This window comes from Haemaphysalis longicornis, unplaced genomic scaffold, assembly GCF_048455015.1.
Source record: "Haemaphysalis longicornis isolate Haplotype H1 unplaced genomic scaffold, Haemaphysalis longicornis Haplotype H1 scaffold_2, whole genome shotgun sequence".
NCBI lineage: Eukaryota > Metazoa > Arthropoda > Arachnida > Ixodida > Ixodidae > Haemaphysalis > Haemaphysalis longicornis.
In genome coordinates this window covers 281,074,730-281,093,935 of record NW_027526295.1, presented here as the reverse complement: position 1 = coordinate 281,093,935, position 19,206 = coordinate 281,074,730, and the positions used below count along the sequence as shown (strand labels likewise).

The 19,206-nt window shown below is 46.7% G+C and overlaps 1 protein-coding gene across 2 annotated transcripts in view; it reads right to left on the bottom strand.

The window, feature by feature from the left end:
- Window positions 1-387: 387 nt before the first annotated feature.
- Window positions 388-19,206, bottom strand: part of LOC144170763 (lachesin-like) — a 122,872-nt gene continuing 104,053 nt past the window's right edge. For both annotated transcript variants that reach the window (XM_077700749.1, XM_077700751.1), the window contains exons 6-8: window positions 7,555-7,668; window positions 5,258-5,344; window positions 388-4,115 (exon numbers count right to left, since the gene is read on the bottom strand). In XM_077700749.1, the coding sequence (XP_077556875.1) occupies window positions 4,015-4,115; window positions 5,258-5,344; window positions 7,555-7,668 (302 nt within the window). In that variant the 3' untranslated portion in view covers window positions 388-4,014. The remainder of the gene's footprint in view (window positions 4,116-5,257; window positions 5,345-7,554; window positions 7,669-19,206) is intronic.

Genomic DNA, 19,206 nt, shown 5'->3' with positions numbered 1-19,206 from the left:
TGACAGGTTCATCTGAAAGCACTGAGCATTTGAGGTAGTTTTACTCACAAACCAAGCGCCACTGCAAGTCATCAAGCTGGCGGAGGACGCCGTCAAGGGCCACGGGTTCTTGACTGCCGTCTGACGGGAAGAGGTTGACACCAGTTTCCGAGGAATCCACCCTTTGTAATCAGCAATCAATAATAAAGTTTACCTGATCTGAATAGGCCAGCCCGAGTGAGACCACGGGCACAAACCTTCCTTGTTCTTCTTTCTAGGTGGTGTTGGTGGCCAGAAAATTGCTTATTCGATCCTCTTGTTCGAGTATAGTTTATCAGTTTCCATCGTGTAAAGAAGCCGTGTGCACATAGCACACCTGCCGTCAATAAATGAGTCACACTCAAATAGTCCCGGTATCATAAAAACGAAAGATGGACGCCCTTTATTGTACTTCTTTGTCGTACGTTTGGCACTTCAGAAAACAAAGTTACACACCGACGCGTGGCATTATGTACACACCCCTGCTGCCACCATCATCACACGCACACATCTGCTGCTGTTGTATTGAGTTCACTGTTGAGCTTCGGCGCGATTACATGATTGCATGGTATTTACAAGAAGTTCCGACATCGTGCGCACAATGCCGCCGCAAAGGCGCTGCGGGGTACGCTCACCGCACGGGACATGCTGAACATTTTTATAAGAACTGCAGCTACTAGCATGTGTTCATAACGGACAGCCAAAACTCTCGCAACGAAATTGGTCGAGCAGCTTGTCAGTGAGCCGTGCAACAGTCACAAGTTTAGTGAACGGCAACCACCGATATCGCATGTTGACATGGCTTCACTTAAGAAAAAAAAAAGGCAATTTTTTTTTTCAGAGCACATAAATAACGCGAGAGTTTGGCTACTGTTTCTGGAATCTGTTCATCCTCATACCAGTGTTCTTCGATATTTAGGCATAAATTAATTTACTGCTGCTTTTGGGCGGAATACTGGTTATAAAGATATAGCGGCAGATTGTTACCTGTCGACAATCTTTCTTGGCGCAGTTAAGTGATTGACAAAGTTAAGTGGTGGAGGAGTGGACTCTGTAACGCTAAGCAGCAACACTCCGGTTGGCGGGCGAAACTAAAGAACTACTTGAAATCGTTGCTTTCGTTTTGCGCGCACGCGCCCAAGGAAGTAAAAGTTATTTTGCACTGCCGCGGTGGCTCAGTGGCTAAGGCGCTGTGCTGCTGAGCCCAGGGACGCGGGCTCGGTCCCGGCTACGTATGGCCGCTTTTCTGATAGAGCGGGGAACCGAAAACACACGCGTGTCGAAATTTCAGCCTAGGTTAAAGGTCCCCAGGTGATCAAAATTAATCCGGAGCCCTCCACTACGGCGCCCCTCCTAGCCCAGGGATAGCTTCGGTGCGCTAAACCCTATATTTTTTGTAAAAATTGTTTTACATAGAAAAGGTTCGGTATCAGCTGTCGGGGGCAGCATGTCTGTACGCTTTGCTTTCCACAAAGCCAATTTCCAGAATTTAGGTCACCGCAACACTTTTCGAGCTCAGAATTAATTCCTTCCTCTTTTCCTTGGAAGTACAAATTAGAAGAAATTTGTATCCTCAAAATTGGAACAAATGTTTATATTTGTCACACGTCTTTGCGTAATACTTTAAAAAGGGCAGAATCATTTTCACTTGACTGAAGTCAGCGTTTTCCTTAGCACAGAAACGTTATGTGGTCAAGAACCCTCAGGGACACAGAGAAATTGAGTTTTCTGCCTACGTTTGAGGTCTACAAAGTTATATGCTGCATGAACAAGCAGATCACTGTTGTGCCAAAGTCAGTTCCGTCTACCTTGAAAGGCTGGAAAAGTAGCGCGCTAGAGATATATACCCTCCCTCTTTCCATTCATTCTTGCCATAGCTTTGTAGCCAGTCCAACAAGCAACTTTTAGCACACATATGCCTTTTTAAGACTTACAAGCTCAGTTTAACGCACTTTAAATGTTGATTACTGAGGAGTGCTTCGAAGAAACATATGGGAAAGAGTCAACCGCTCGTCCTGACCCTATTGTGGCACGGATGTAGATACCTTAGGTGTGCTTGTCCAGAGAAATGTATGGCGTAATAAACGGGAATCCGATTGGTATTTATAGATGCGTGCTTCAGCGACAGCTTCTTATATGGAACTAAAGGCTATACAGTCACTTCCTAGTGCCACTTTTATGCCTGTTTATGCCCGACCTTTTACCCCATTACTTACACAGCAGCGGGCTGCGCTAAGCGGCGCAATGGAATCCACACTGCGATAACCGAATTAGAAAAACTAATGTTAGGTGGAGCCACGTCCACTGCCCGGACAACGTTGACAGGCAATATTTTCTTTCTTCCGACGTCCAAGCACTCAACTGTTGGGCATGTGTTCTCGTACTCCTATCTTAAAGAATCTCTTTTTGTATTCGCTCTTCTGCCTTGAATTCGCCTCTTACGGTGATTACACTGCAACCTTGTTAAGCAGGCGCGGTCTGGGACAGAGCTGCCATTAAAGTGTGCAACAAACTTAGGTAGTCCGCTTCTGTTACTCTTGACTTTTTAATGCAAGGAAGCGGGAGTGAGCCCAGGTTATTAGAAGGCGGAACTAATTATCATCCGATAAATTTCCAAGCAGCCTGCGTTATCTTACTCTTAACGGAATAAATCGTCCTAGTGGACTCGTTGACTCGTTGATTCCATGTACGCGGCTGCAAAGCGTGTGTTGTTTAGTCCATCGCAAAGCGGAAACCCAGGTTTATTAGGTACTGTGCCACTACAAAAATGCGAAAATGCGTACTCGTGTGAAGGGATGGAGGGATGATTTGAGAAAGTGGTAAGTACTTTTGCGAACAAGACACTACGAGATGAGATTACGATTCCTAGTCTCAAATGAATGATGCTAGCGATGCTGAGCGCTCAGACGGTCAAGATGTTCTATTCCTCGTGACTGGACGCCAACTTCTGATAATGCAGGCAATCAGCGTGACCTGCTGGTATTTCTGTGTTGTAAGTGCCCTCCATAAATAAGGCTCTTAATGGCTGAAATAAGAGACTACAAAAAACCTTAAGCAGAGGAAGGTAAACAACATGGACAGTGGAATTAAATATGCTGAACACAAATGTTACCTTTAAGATAAAAAGAGGATTTTCCGCGATATTCACGCGAATTTCTCATGTGCCCAATAAAAGAAAAACATAGCACTGTACCCATTGTCGCCTATAAACCTCTGGGCGTTAACTCCTGTTCTTTTCTTAGAAAAGCAAACCTGTCGAGGCTTCGCCACTTCTCTAGAAAATTTCAGCCAACTGTAGGATACCCTCATACCATTTACAGAGCACTCTCAGATGACTGCCCTTACGCCGAAGCCAGTTGATTAAAAAATTACGTTGGATATGAAGAAAGCTCCCCCAATTTGTTCACGCTGTTTAGTTTCTAACGCAAGTTTTCGGCGTGTAAAATTTGTCTAATTCTTGGAATTGGCGGTCTAAAGACAACATGAATAACTCTGGACAGAGACCTGTAAAAGCAAGGCATTACTACACAACAAAACACAAAGAATGTGCTTCGGCTGCACCAGCGTGATTCGTCGCTTTAAAAACTGGGATCAAATCATAAAGTTCTTCCGCCGCATGTTTTGGGAACAACACTCAAATGCCTGCCGCAAGGTTACCGTCCTCTGCACAGCTACAAAACGCATTGAGGCAACGTTGTTTTTGCCTGTCACTCTGTTATATTAGGCGAGCACGAAAAGAGTTCAACTAAACTCTACAAACAAGGGCCACTTCTGGCGCGGTGCTTATGAAAAAGTTCGTTCACCGCTGGCCCTCGTTCGAAATTGCCCGGTGTCACGAAAGACGCCTCCTCCCATTTTGTTGAGCCGTTGTTGTTCTGCGTGCGGGGTCCACCGCTGTATCGTGGCTTGTTAGTGCAGTGCGTTGGGTGCTGCGAGTGCAGCGATAGCCAGAGCTGGGCCGATGTCGCTGGCGATGCAGAGAGGAGTTGCAACACGTCATGACAGCGCACACGCGAAGCCGAGACCGACGGCTAACAGCAGCGACGTCAGCAGCTCCGAATATCTCAGGTTCACCGATCCGCCGTGTAGTTGAAAGTCTGCGAAAACAACAGGGAGGAAGAGGGGAAGAATTTAAAACGAATGCGGGCACATCAAATATCATAACTTCACACCTTGGGAACAAAAAGGTATGACCAGAGGGGCCGCGCCCTCCAAGCTCACTTGAGAAAATTACTTTGTTACTCTATTATTTACGCGAAAGAAAAGACGATGACGTTGCAATCCACGACGAAGGAGTGGGCAGCACGCGGCCCGCTGGGTGCTGTCACGGCCGCCATGTATGTGCTGTAAATAGATCGCTCATCATCCTTAATAATCGTCTCTGCCGCCACGTAGCGTCTTCGGTGGAGGGTGCGGAGTCATTCCAATAACATGTTACGTGGCTGCAGACTAAATGAGACGAACGACAGTTAAGGGTGATAAGCGATCAATGTACAGCATGTGCAAGGCAGCCCTGACAGCGCGCAGCCAGGCCGCGTGCTGCCCACTCATTCGTCTTCGTTTGCAACAATGTCGTCTTTTCTTTCGCGTAACGATATCACCCTGACTAACTTTATTTTAAGAGAGGCAAATAAACGACTCCTCCAGCTGAGTTCTTTTTACGCGAATGAATCTAGATATATTGTTCGGGTGCCTCGGATACATTTCTTCCTCATTTTTTTCATGCGTGTCGCGGAAAATAGCTTGCGCAAATACAGAAGCGCGTCCAGGCAAGTGGCGGCATCTGAAAGGGACTCTGAAATGCTGTTTTTCCACTTCTTCTGGAAATCTAAAACACCGTCAGATTGTAGTTAAGTAGCACCACTACTATTAGTGACTCGACGGGGAAACAAAGGTAGTGCACAGGGAGCCCGGCAGGGAGCTCACCTGCATACACGCACACCCAGAACTTAAGTTATGGGCTCACAAAGTAACCAAGCCGAATATCACTTCTCGACTCCTACAAAGTTGTTCAAAATGGTTTAATCTGTTCGCGTGATCGAGTGACGTCATTCAAGCGGCGTCGCGGCTATTGGCCGGCTTCCTTTCAGTTACAGCAATGGTCGCGTCGAATAGCAAATCACGCAGTGCCGCTCTGCGCTGGTGTTAAGTACAACTTTCGCGATGCCTCCAGGCACGAAGAAAAGAGTGAAAGCGTTCATCTGCAGTGTTGCAGGGTCCCTTTAAAACAAGAACTCACCTCCCAGTTTCACCACAGCCGGGGTGTAGGACGGCCGCTGATCTCTCGACGCCTCCGAAAGGTCCTGCGGCTTGGTTGTGGCCACCGCTGAGCAAAGTCGTGAGAGCAGAGAACATTACACACGGCAGTCATTGCGCTCAGAAATAGCACTGAGATTTTATACCAAACTCTTAGCCTCAAAAAACAAGCACATGGATGCGTGAGCAAGTTCTGTCCTGATACAGGCTAACGGGTAAATTCTGTTCTGATACAGGCTAGCAATACTGTTCCGTTGCTGTCCTTAAATAAAAATCATTTGCAGTTTGTGCACCGTACCTGCCCCTTGAGCTATCAGGCGTGCCGTGGTGAACCGAATAATTGCACCCGTTTGAGGTTTTTAAAGCCACACAAATAGCCTACACATGGGCGTGCCTGAACACCACCTACCTAAAAAGCACGTTCCAAAAGACCTACTAACAGGTATGGAAAATTATCTTATTTCAAGCGTTGCCTCTTTTTTTTATTTCAACTTAGGCCATGGATTTCCCTGGTCGCATGTTCAGTCACACAGACAGTAGATATACGGTAATCTTGTTTTACCTTTAAAAACCTGATGAGGAACGAGACGCCGTATATAACGGCAACATTTTTACCGGCAAGAGCTGGCTACAAAGCGCACAAAGTACACTAGGTACTGCAAAGTAAAGTAAGCAGCAAACTTATATCCTCTCTTGCATCAGCACCATCAAAAAGAAATTCTAGTAGCTATATATGTGATACTAGACTTCGTTACAAAATCGAGAGCAAAAAGACTTCGCAAATCTAACAATACAATGTTATCTTGAAAACAACCTTTCTAGCATTGACAGTATGAGTTGCCAGTATTAGCTGAACTAAATTTTGTCAGCACAAATGGCTACGTCGTTAGAATTCGTTAAACTCCGTCGTTAGGCCTCGGTTGACGTGGTTAGACCTGAAAGCGACGTTAGGCCCGACGTCAGGTAGTCACATATCAGCGCTTCCCCCCTTACCCCTTTCCCGTGCTGCAAAGCCAGTTCGGCTGGATCACCAACCTTCAAAGGGACCCTGCAACCCTTTTTTCAACTTTGTTTGAAATCTTAAATTCTTGCAGAACGTAGTCACCCAACACGCCCAGTACTTAGATCAGGGGGGAGGGGGGGAGGGGGGGGGGCGGGCAAAGTACCTCAGCCAAACATTACTGCTCTATGCCCAACCGATCACTTGTAAACTCGCTCAAAAGATTTTTCTCTCTTTTCCGGTCTTGACGTTCTTCGACGGCTCGAATTAAGTCACTAAAGCCATGTAGCGGCTGTTGGCCGGTTTTCCTTCAGTTGCAGCGATGAACGCTTTTCGATAGCAACGCTTTTCGATAGCAACTTCGATAGCAAAAAAGCTATGAAAACAAAGCAAAAATGGAAGGTGTATCTGGTGCGACGAGCAAATCATGCAGTGCCGCTTCGTCGTGCTGGCTATAACTATAGCTTTCGCAGTGGTTCCAGACGGGAAAGAAAAAGTGAGAGTGCTTATCGAAAGTGTTGCAGGGTTCCTTTAATCTTCATCCATGTGCCACGCCGCTGCCAATAGTGACGTCAGACTAGCGCATAGCCCCCTTGGCCGCAACCGGCAATTGCAGGCAATACGAACTTGAGACCGCAGCCACATGACGCGTCGCAGTCAATGGGTTCCTGACTTCAATTAGTGGTCACGCAGATTTGGGGACGGCGCATGTATCGCCAAATTATCCAAGTGACAAGTAAGTAATGCTCACGCATTAAAAAGTCGTGGCAATGCGCTTAGAGCATCCGTTGTTTGCCTTTTATTATTCATTAACGCAAAATTGATTTTTGATTTGATTGTGGGGTTTAACGCGCCGACGCAACGCAGGCGATGAGGCGCGCCGTAGTGGAGGGCTCCGGATTAATTTCGACCACCTGGGGATCTTTATCGTGCGCCGAAATCTCGTACACACGGGCGTTTTTGCTTTTCGCCTCCATCAGAAAAGCGGCCGCCGCGGCCGGGAATCGAACCCGCGACCTCGTGCTCAGCAGCGCAACGCCTTAGCCACTGAGCCACCGCGGCGGGTCATTAACGCAAAATAACACAAAATAAATGGCCCAAACTTGAAATTTGAGTTGACTCTACCTCGCGAAAAACGATAGAAAATACGGCATCGGCGCCGTATTCCATTACTCGTAGCCCCGAATATTGAACGCAAAGGCCAAAAAATTAGGATCAATGCTGCCACTTGGCGCACAGCCGTAGTCGCGTTGCCAGCGAGCGCGTTCCTGTCCACTCACCCCTGTCGCTGGGCCTCGTGAGCGAATTTCGCATTTGGCCGTTCCGCAATTTTTCGGATTTCGCTCGGAATGCCTCGGGCGAGTGCGATGTAGACGACGAGCTGGCTGGAATCTCTGCAGAGATAAAAACAAAGGTGAGATGTTCTAGTTAGGTGCATCAGTATTAAAAAGGAAAACTGGCAGATCCGGTGCTTTAATGGTATGCATACAAAGCAGAATATGTCACGCTCCTGGTTGATATTTGAGACGTTTTCCTTAGTCGTTTTTTTTTTTTAACTTTTATTAAAATGGTAGTATGGAGCGTCGTGGTCCTGACCGTAGTTGTTTCTGTTGTAGTTGCTGTCACTTATAAGGAACAGTAGTTGGCAAATACACTTTCTTTCTTTCTTTTCTTTTTTTCTTTTTCCGAGCAATAAGAGTCTACTTTCTACGCCCACGGAGCGTGTAGCGGATCACCATCGTGGAGCTCAGAATGGGTAAGTGTGTATACTTTAGGGTACTATATAATGTGCAAATGTAATATGAATCGATATAATGCAATACAGTATAACATTATGCCGTATCATATAATGCAGTGGAAACTCGCTGATACGTTCCCGGTCGGTGTGCTTTCCGGAATGTTACTTTTTTAAACGCCGAAACCGCGACTTTTTAAGCTGAATATGTTCGAATAATGCGTTAACCTCGATCATACGCCTATTTCACAGACCTCTGAAAAATATATCCACGAGTTTATACTGTGCAATGCAAAGAATTATATTGAGCCCTCGTATTCACTACTGCTCGTTTCGAATTCACGACCGAATATTCCAACCAGAAACTTGCCCGCGTTCAGATTTTTGGCTCGTGCCTGCAATACTCAAGCTTCAAGCTTTCGACGTATGGCCCGAACTGTACCTTGATATTCCTGCTCACCATCGAAATTGCTGCTCCCAAAGCCATTTTAAAAACAACACAGTTTTTAATCCTAGTGACGGATCAAAACAAACGCCCTGAGATAGTGTACGTTTCTTTATGTATTTTTCTGTGCAGGTGTTGTCAAATGCATTTCAAGTTTTACGCATATCGTTCAGACGAAAAGCAGGCACGACATAGGTTCCATCTCTGGCTCATATGTGGCCTGAATACAAGCGCTACCTCACTGACTCTACGTCACTATATAGAGCTTATAGATAAGATTACCTTGATCGGACAAGCTGAGCACAAACAGTCAGTGCGAAAAGGAACACAGACGATGTTTCCCATGATAGTTTATGTCAGCATGCTCTTCTCAACTCTTTCAAAAACTGAGTTAGTATTCTCGTCGACTTCAAACAGTAATGCTATACGAGTGAGGCCCACATGGTCAGTACAGCGAATATTACACCTAACTTTGATCCCGTTACTCTTACGTAATTTAAGCGTAACCAAATGGGATGTACCATTTTTGAGATCAATGGGGAAAAAATGGAGAAGGAAAATAACATGAAATCCAGGTCTTTTAAAGTGCTCGCGAGATTATTAAAAAAAAAAACTTCGTCATAACGTGTTTCTCAAAGATCGAGTAAAGTAAGATATAAGTTCCTGCTTTTGTCTGGAATGTGAAGAAATGGGCAATTCATTTTCTCCAGGGAAGCACAAAAATGTATTAGGAAGTAGTAAATACGTAGACAGAAACGGGGATTGAAAAATAAAATGATGATAATACCGGGCGCAGTTAGGATCTTCCAAGGAGCGAAGCGGGGATGAAGAAGGGATTTTAATGTTTTAATTACGGGGAAAGCACGAAATTCCTCTCCGCAAATCCTTCTTTTCACGATGGCGAGCCCCCACGGGCCCGCCAAAACAGTCTGCTTCGTGGGAGCGCCTCCCCGGCGTGTTATGAATAGGTTCCCCCTTGGCGGAAGGTAAGGAAGGCGGGATATCCGGTAGACCACGACAGAACTAAGAAGGAGGGGGCAAAAAAATGAAAAAAAAAAAAGAGGCAAAAACTAGCGATCAGCTTCTTCTCCAGGTTGGCCAAACCACGAAAAAAAATGTAGAGAAGGAATGTAGTGCCGAAATTAAACGGCTTTTATTCTGCTTAATTCGCACGTGACTCCTTCCCTTCTTGATGCCGCGTTTCCCGGGGTTGAGTGTTTCGCGCTTTTTACGATGGTTTATTTATGGGCGCTATATCTGTCCACTTACTTGGTTTGAAGCCCGCCCCACGCCCGGCAGTCATTTTCTCTCCTGTGTTTTCGCAGCTATTATTTAACGTAAAGTTCGAGGGATTGGGAGAAAGAACGCTTTCGAAGAAGGGAAAAAGAAGGAGCGCGGAAAATGAGGTCTGCGAGAAGAAAGGAGGCGGTGGCGACCGAGGGGGAACGGGGAACACTTCGTTTCCGGACCGGAGAACGGAAAATTGAGAACTGACGTGAATACCGCTGCGGTTTAGGCCCCGCCAAATATGCGTTTTAGGGAGCGTGTGATGAACGCGTTCGATTATGCTCCTCGATGGTTCTCCTTTCCGGCTTTGTTCTCTTGCCGTGCCCTGCTGGCCGCGCTCCGCGCGAGTGCGTGTTCTGAACGCGATGTCCGTCACAGCGCGTGTACGGCGCTGAAAGAACATCCACGGCTTCAGGAAAAAGCGCGAGTCTTTTGTGGTGTTCCGGGAAATGTAGGCCCGCCGTGCTTAAAGAGTTTCTCCGTGCAAAACCATAGATGGATAACCTTCGAAAGCAAGCACAAGTCAGCCACGAAGTGCTTGGTGCTTGTAGGCACGGCGTTCGAGACAGCCAAATGATATAAGTTAATATTCTGCGCTTTGCATTTTAAACTGCTAAACTTGCAACTATAACAGCTAATTAGATACCAAGCGTTGGAACGTGAAGTAGTACAACTGTGGATAATAATCTTGATTACAATATACAAATGCAGCGTAGTTCAAAACGCGGGTTAAATTGCATAAATAAACCCGAAAAAGTAATATCACTTAAACACAGGGCCACCACATAGCACTGGGCCGCCCGTAGGGGGAACTTCCATGTGTATGATTTTGTAGCAGACGAAGACCGTGGGGCAGAGGCAGATGGAGAAGCCGGGATCGGTCGAGAATGCATCCAAAACATAACCGGGGAACCTCAGTGTACATTTAGAGACGAAGCAGTCCCAAGCAGGAATGGAGAGCCACCGAAATACTGCCTTTAATTTTGACGGTTATCCCGACAACGGATATCTTGTATCCGCCGAGGGTTCTCAATGGCACTGAAGTCTTGTACCCTCGAAATAGTGTTTTTTTTTAGGGGCGAAGCTCCTAAAGCCATGGGTCTGTCCATCCCTTGTGTCTCGTGGTACTAAATCGCAAAGTGGGCCGCGTTGCACGCGCAAGAACCGGCTGCAACCGGCAGCGCAAACTCGGCACCGGGAGCACGAGCTTGTCTGTGTTCGCCTACGGAGGCGCGAGCGCACGTGCACTGCGAGGGGGAGATCACGCAAGAGATCACGCCACGAACGCAGGCAGTCGTTCTCGGAGATCGAACGAGACGCAACGACCTTTGCTCGTTTCCTCTCGTCTTGTTCGGGCACAAGTTCGCCCTAAATAAAAGTTCTTTCTTTACCGTTGTGTCCCATCCTACGTGACAACTTGTGGTTGAGGTGCGGGGTAGTCCTCGATGGCGCGGGGTCTTTCACCAGGTCTGGGCCTGGGAGCATTGACTCCGAAAATAAAAGTTTATTTGTACAATGTACGCACACAGTCTTACGTCTTTCTTAATGATGTAATGGGCAAACTTTCACGGGAGAGTTACGGTTACCGATGATCTCCCCCTCTCGAGCTTCGCCCCACTTATCATCATTCATTCCGTGGATATGGCGTGATTTTTTTGTATTTCATCTTACCTAGAAGTGCACGTACAGTGGCCCCATATCACTTTCTTTCTTTCTTTCTTTCTTTCTTTCTTTCATCTTTCTGTCTTATTGTTATCTTTCTTGTGGTACAGAAAGGGGAGCAGAGGCTAAAGGCTTCGAGCCTGACTATAATAGGCGCCTGCTCCGGCTGGCAGGTAGCGTGTGGGGCCACTAACTATGTTGCACACTTGCAGTCGAGTGTGCAAAAACAAGAACAAGAATTACATTGTCACGATTCCCGCCATTACATTACATTTATTTCGCCCTTACTTTATCACAAACCTTAATCGATTTGGCTCTCTGCTATTCATTTATACTGAATCTAGGCGTTCACGAGATGCCCAGACACTAAGACTAAGATGCCCAGACACTAAGGCACCGAGACTTCCTTCTTTCTCTCTCTCCCTTCTTTCTTGACCTTGATCGATTGATTACGAGGTTTAACACGCCGACGCTACACAGGCGATGAGGCGCGCCGTAGTGGACGGCTCCGGATTAATTTTGGCCACCTGTGGATCTTATACGTGCGCCGAAATCGCGAACACACGGGCGTTTTTGCTTTTTGCCTCCATCAGAAAAGCGGCTGCCGCGGCGGGGAATCTAACCCGCATCCTTGGGCTCAGCCTTCCTCGACCTTTCTCCGCATCCTTTTCAAATTGCTGCTTCAGAAGAGGTGTCTTCGATTTGGCTGCACTCGCTGAACTCATTCACGTAATGCAGCACTCGCCTCTTCGATTTTCGAGTGTGGCGCGTGGAGCCTGCAATTTTCTTTTCGATTTACCGACGGTGCAAAAAGGGAAGGTTGAATTCACAACTTTCCCTCCACTTCACAGAGAAGAGGTTAAGAAGCCGTAAAAAAAAGTGCAGTGCCGGTTGCGGCAGCTGAGCTGAACTAATCGTGAACTCATGCACCAAGTACAGGTCAAATCAAAGAGACCCAAGGTTTACTCAGAGGGCTTTTTTAGCCTTTCCTACTGAGCAGCTTTGCAGGCTAGTCAACCCATACGCGCTTGGAAGATTGTTCACCACCTCTATCCCGGCAGAGAAATCAGCATACTTCAATTTTCTGATCCCATCTGTTACAATTGGAGTCCTGCCTTCGGCCATTTTAGCAACCTTTTCCATACTACAGACGCTCAGTCGGGGATTTAAGATTTTTCAATAAATATTTTATGACACAAATTCATTCCTTAATATTAGAGATTGAGTGCATGTAATTTTCGGCGCAATTTTGACCCCTCCCCCTACCCCGCAAGTTTTTTTTTTTTTTTTTCAAGGAATATTTTTGGTGTGCATCGGAGCATTTCTCTCGTTCCGTGGCAACTCAGTTTATAAGGCCCGCTTCAGCTTCATAGTGATACTTTCTATCAGCAAGCCCTGAAACCCGAGACGCGGGTTTATTATGAGGCGGATGTCGAAGTTCTTAACTTTACTAAAGAGAAAATTTAGGATTTAAAGGAACGCAAACAAGGGAAGCAATTTGACGCGTATCCACTCACTTCGCTCCAAATGTCGTCTTCTACCGCCTCTGCCCCGTATAGCTTCTATTCACTGGCTAGGCGCGCATGCAGGCAACCATGTGAGTGCGCCGTTACTGGTTACGTCCGGCTGCGCGGGATGTCGGTACTTGCCCGTGCTAACCACATGGTCTGTGCTGGACGTTGCAAACTCTAGCTCACCCAACGCAAAGTAATGCATTGAGTCCAATGTGAGTAGAATAATAACATCTCTGTTGACACAACCGTTGAGAATCGGATTGAAAGGCAGCAGACGACGCACGCCGGTGTGCGGGCGCAGTGGCACAAGCCCCGCCATGTACGTGGCGCTTCGGCCATGTCCCTGGCCGTTTTCAGTGTTGCCAAGCGAAGAAACTCACAGCTGAGCATTTCTATGAATACCACCTATATGCTTCCCTAATCTCCCCGCCCACCACTCATGCTCTTCCCCTCCCTTTCGATCCCGCCACGATAAACACAGAGGCGGTTCGCTACAGTCAATTCAACTGTTTCGCGCTGCACGGTACGTGTCATTAACTGGAACCGTGGAACTGGAACTTCAAACACTGCCACGAGGTCAGTAGCGGTCCCAGAGATTGGTTTTAGGGGGGGGGGGGCGATTTTTTTTTCGGGGGGGGGGGGGGGGCGATTTTTTTCTCTTTTTTTTTGTGGGGCGAATAAGAACCGCTCCTCTTCTTGCGCCAGTTCTGCGGAGGAGGTGATAACCATGCCGGCGTGTGCTTGCATGTTGTGTAACACGCTTGCGCACAAATCACTTAGCGACACAGTAGTTTTTGACTCCCCGTAGGCGGTGCTACGGCTGACTCGAGCCCGCATTTCTGACGGCCGCAACACGTTTCCGACCTCACACAAGTGGGATTTAACCTCGCGCAAGTGGAATGCTTCGAAAAAAAAACAAAAAATAAGAAGCTGAGGACCTTTTTGGGGGGGGGGGGGGGGGCGATCGCCCCCTTCGCCCCCCCCCTCCCCCCTTGGGACCGCCACTGCACGAGGTCCAGGCTCGCGAGCTCTTTTTCTGTATTTTTAGGTAAAAATGACGTTCTCAACGCGTATTTTAGCACGACAGTGTTTTATTCCGGGATACACAAATATTTCCATGACGTCATATTCGTCACGGAAATGGCGCCACTAAAACGAAGCAAGCGGCCTGTAAAGGGTGCATCCCTGCACACAGGGTCTTCTTGTGGGGATGCAACCTTTAGAATTAAATAGTACGTCATGCTAGGGTTGTTCGTTTTCAGGTTTTATATTTTAACACAAAAGTATTTTATACAACAAGATTTCACTGACGTCATATCCGTCACGGAAATGACGCCAGTACGCCTTTGCCGAAGCGACCTGCCAGCAGGACGCCGCTCGCCAAGCACACCCACAAGACAGCCGCCGACCCGCAAGTCATGCTCAGCTGCATATTTGGGTGCCCCTTTCATTTTCGTGTTTTACCGATTCATATGACAGAGGGATAATCTAGAGTTCTTTTATTTGCTGTCGCAAATATCAAGCACGCGTTTATTTTGAATTAAATGAACACTGCGAACACTAGTTGGGCATTGATATTTTGCCTCATTTATGCCTAATGTTTTCTTTTTGCTCAACAATGTTCAAAGTATGAAATGTGTTTCCGGGTTTAGTGGTTCGTAGATGTTTTGGCTGTGTAAACTTCCCATTTAAGAATTCATTTTAACTTTTGAGCGAACGGCTGAATGATGGACAGATGGAAAGAAACGCACATTTTCGCGTTTAAGTAACCCAAGAATGACTATCGTCTTGAAATAAGATGCAGTAAAAATAAATTCTACACGGCAACCTTGCCCTAACGACGCACGAGCTCTAGAAAATGTCAAGGAATGTAACACGAAGAACATAAAACAAAAGACGCCCAAGTATGCGAGTAATTATTTTCATTTTTTTTACGTTAATCTCCAAAATTTCGCCAGTTCGACCATTACAGCTCTATTTTGGCAGATGGTAGTACTACAATACCGAGACGAACATTTTCTCACGAAATCAAGAAATACCACATTCGAAGTAAGCAACTATTGATGTACTCAGGCAAGTTGGCATTCAAACTTTCACGTAAGCTATGTGGAATGGTCGTGTACGACCGTAGTGCACGGCGGCCCAATAGCTGTCGGAGAAAACTAAAATGTTACCCGTACATGCACAGTGCACCGAAGTCCTTATTCTGTCATATATTTCGTTGTTCTAAAATCGCCATATTTGGTTTGAAGGGTCTTTGCGCACATGAGGTCGATTACAAATTCAGATTGTGTAGTCAAAAATCAAATGTATGAGCGATATCCAGAATTATGCTTCCTTTCTTTTTTTCGACAGGCATCACGAATACCCCTCCGGAACCTTTAGTGCATTGAATTCCGCTAAAACGTGACAGCTCACTTTGAGAGTCCTTAAAGTCCGACATTAGCAATGCACGATGGTCGCGGTACGGCGCCGCATTTAACCGCAGTGTAGTTAGAAATGCCTGGTGTTTGAAGGTTAATGCCCTTCATACTATACCCTGCAAATGCCAACAACGGATATTTGCGGTTCCCCTCTCCATTAACACGTTTCGTACGCTTTAAAAGCGGTTTACTTCAATGCGCACAGTGAAGACATCTCTCTGTACTTCCTAATAACGCCATGATTCTTGACGTCAAAACAACTTTCTTCCTTTAGCTTGCTTTTTTTTACGTGAGGCTGTCGAGCTAGCACCTGTGACGCTAATGTCCCGTCGACGCTGACGCATCCCATAATGCAATTTCTTTCCTTCCTTCGCGCCTGCAGCGTAGATTAGCGATGCATAATTGCGGGCGACGTTAATAGAAGCCTATGCATAATCCTAACGCATACGGCTACGATGGGCGGATACCAGCTAAAGAACAACTGAAAAAAAAGGCGATTCTTTGTGCGCTAGTGTTGTGTAACCTGTCCGGCTCTGCGAACACAAATAACAGGTTGCAAGCGCATATTTTTGACCGCAGACACGTGTTTCGAGTACCTCGCCACACCGTGAAAAGGTTTTAGCTTGTTCCTGCAGACACTTGTTCCTTTTTCACGGGCTCCACCGGCACAGCCTCCATCAGGTCTGACCAGAAGTATGAGATGTTACTGACGCTACATGTGTTAAGGAGAAGAAGTTTTTTTTGGTAGCCTTAAATGCCACAGGTATACATTCTGTGGCGCACAACGGCTTATCAGCATGACCGTGATTAAAGCAGAAACAAATATATGAGCCGAGCTGTCCGCCCGATATCTTGTTTATCCTCAAAGAAAAGCGCCCTACTGACTAATTTACTCACTCATTAACGCCCAGCCAGAACTGCTGGACCAAGATCTAAGATTTAAACTTCGTGAGTGCATTTCGAAACTGCACCACAAGGAATTGAAAAAGTACACAACAACGAATTTCGAAAATACACCACAACGAAGTGAAAATGGTTGAGATGTGATTTCAACACTCAATCCAAAGTGGCAGGCTTACAGACTTAACGTTTTGGCAGTGATTCAAAATCAAGGCGTAGGAGCTACCCAAGCTCCATTTTTAATTACAAAAAATGTCGAAACATGAATTGGGGTTAGTTATAAGGCTGGGCACTTATCGCCTTTCTTGAAAAGAGGCTCACACTTGACTTTTTTAATAAGGTCGGACTCAGAAGCACGGCTGTATTAAAATTTGCGAAACGACGTATAAAAACGTTCCCCAAATAAAGTGTGGAATAAGTTTTGTATGGAACAATTACGGACAGTTATCTGGCTGATTATCTAAAGCGAATGTCACCTATGTTCCATTACTAGGAAATACGGCGTCGGCGTTGTTGTACCCGGAAAATGGCGATAAAAATGTCATAAAGCACGCCCCGCGCCTCCGTTGCTAGGCAACGCCGGGGCATTCGCAGCAGGGCCACGTGGGAGCGTGAGAGTGCGGCGGCGATGGCAGCGGCCTTCTGCGAAAAGACACGAATTCGGCTGTCGCTTTCCTCGATGCGACTTTCGCTGAAGGGGCCATTACGACACAATGCAACTTCGTTCTGTTTGAAATAACTAGTCTTTCATAACGCACTTAGCTTTATCACAACAAAAAAAAAATCGGTTTTAAACCGAAATAACGCAAGCAATCATGAAAAATTTTCAAATTTTGGCTCCAGAGTGACTTGTTCTGCGCGGGCGCAACGTAGTACGGGCCAGCACTAAGGGCATAGTATGAAGTTCATTAATGAACGGCACATTAGCATTCAAGCGATACGATCAAATCGAACTAGAGGCTCCATTGCAACCACCCAGTCAGGTTTCAGGTTTCCTGGTGGTGGCTTAGATCGGCGGCCGCCGATTGGACAAACAGCATTCTGTGACGTCACAGAGGAATCGCCGGGAAGCGGCAGAGGAGTTTCCACTGCTCCGTATTTTTTCTTTAATATCTAGATTATAAGTTGAAGCTTGCGATGAAATTGGTATCATTGTGTTGTCGGAACAAAGCAGTATTTTCAAAGAATCAAACTTCTATTTTGTCCTAATGGCTCCTTTATTGATTGATTGTGGGGTTTAACACGCCGGCGCAACGCAGGGGATGAGGCGTGCCGTAGTGGAGGGCTCCGGATTAATTTTCACCACCTGGGGATCTTTAACGTGCCCCGAAATCTCGTACGCACGGGCTTTTTCGCTTTTCCCCTTCACCAGAAAAGCGGCCGGCGCTACCAGAAATCGAACCCGCGTCCCTGGGCTCAGTAGCACAACGCCTTTTGCAATGCGCCACTGAGGTGATTGTCACGGCCCCTTCAAACCGGTTGGCGCGGTCAGGCGGGGTTCGGCGATGGGCCGGGCTTTGGCGCCATAATGTGTGGCAAGTTGGAATTTCTCCAGCTAAAACACGGCGAGCAACCGCGGTACCGTAAGCGGGACGCGTAGGAACATTACTGGCAAATATTTCACCCGTGGGACTTAAATGATTTCCCATTCCTACACGCGAGCACTCTTAAGTGCAGCCGGTGCAGAGCACTTTAGGGCCGCGCCTTGTCGTCGCAGCTCGCTCGATGGACACAAGTTGAGTCGCACGGCGTTCCGTCGTAGCGGCTGTCGTGGCGGTGTAACCCAGAGGCTTCGAAAGCCAAGCGATTTATATAGCCATAAGCGCTTAAAAGTCGTGAAACGCTGACGCTTGTCATATATCTCCCCGTTGTTTAGCGCAAAGAAAACTGTAGGTGTATTTGACACAAAATATACGTAATTAACCGCCAGCGTCCGCGTTTATTTAGTCAGGAATGCTCATTGGGTTGGTTTTTACGATAGTAAGCGTAAAAAAGTGGCAGTGCAACGCCGGCATGTGCGGGAGGAAAGCAGGCACAAAAATAACAGAATTCCCACTGGCGCAGTTTCAGGCAGGGGGCGCGCGAGCACTGCGAAGGCGGAAAATTTAAATTGCATGGCCTGGTAGCATTGAGTGGATAGAGGCGCTACAGCCAATTATGACGAATCACTGCTCTGCACTTCCGACAGCTTTCACATTGAGTGGGACGGCTTTAATTTTTTTTTATTCGAAAATGGTCCTCGGCGTTCTGTTTTCCCTATTCGTCGCGGCTACGCCATCTCTCCAAAAGCAAAACTTAACGGGGCCATGAAGATAACATACTAATTTGTTTTATTCGAAACATTTCATGTTCTATAGTGGCCGTAGCGCTTGTCCGGAAAAAACGATGCTTTATTCACTGCGGAATTAATGAATTTAAGCTAAAATTTTGATTCTCGCGCAGGAACGTGTGTTTGAACGACGTTTGCAATGAAATCATAAGAACAGGTCTCTCAGCTAAACTTGGTGTGGAGCGGAGACTTGCTTACTGTTAGTCAACCTAGATGGCACCACCAAACCACGGCAAGATGTCTTGTGCCTTTTGTTTGTTTGTGGCCGCATTTAAACCTGGCCTGTTTTTATTCACGGAGAAAACAATCTTTTTGTGAAACATGGTGCTCGCTCGACAAATATGGTCACGTAAGACACCGCTGCTTGCGTCATTCGGGCAGTGTCATCTGAGACAACCCCAAAGCCCCGCAGTGCTGTGCATCTAAACGAAGCATAGTGCGCGCAGTACCTACAGCAGAACGCATCAGTACATCTATGTTTACGTGTGCTTTCGTAAGTTCCACTGTTTGTCCCACCATTCTTACTGAGAATGTGCCTTAAATGTAAGCGGAAATAGCTCGTTCGGCAAGCTTATAAGTTCTGCCTAATTTGCGTTTGCTTTTTCCGGCCTCCGCCAATGGCAGAGCTGGCTAGTAT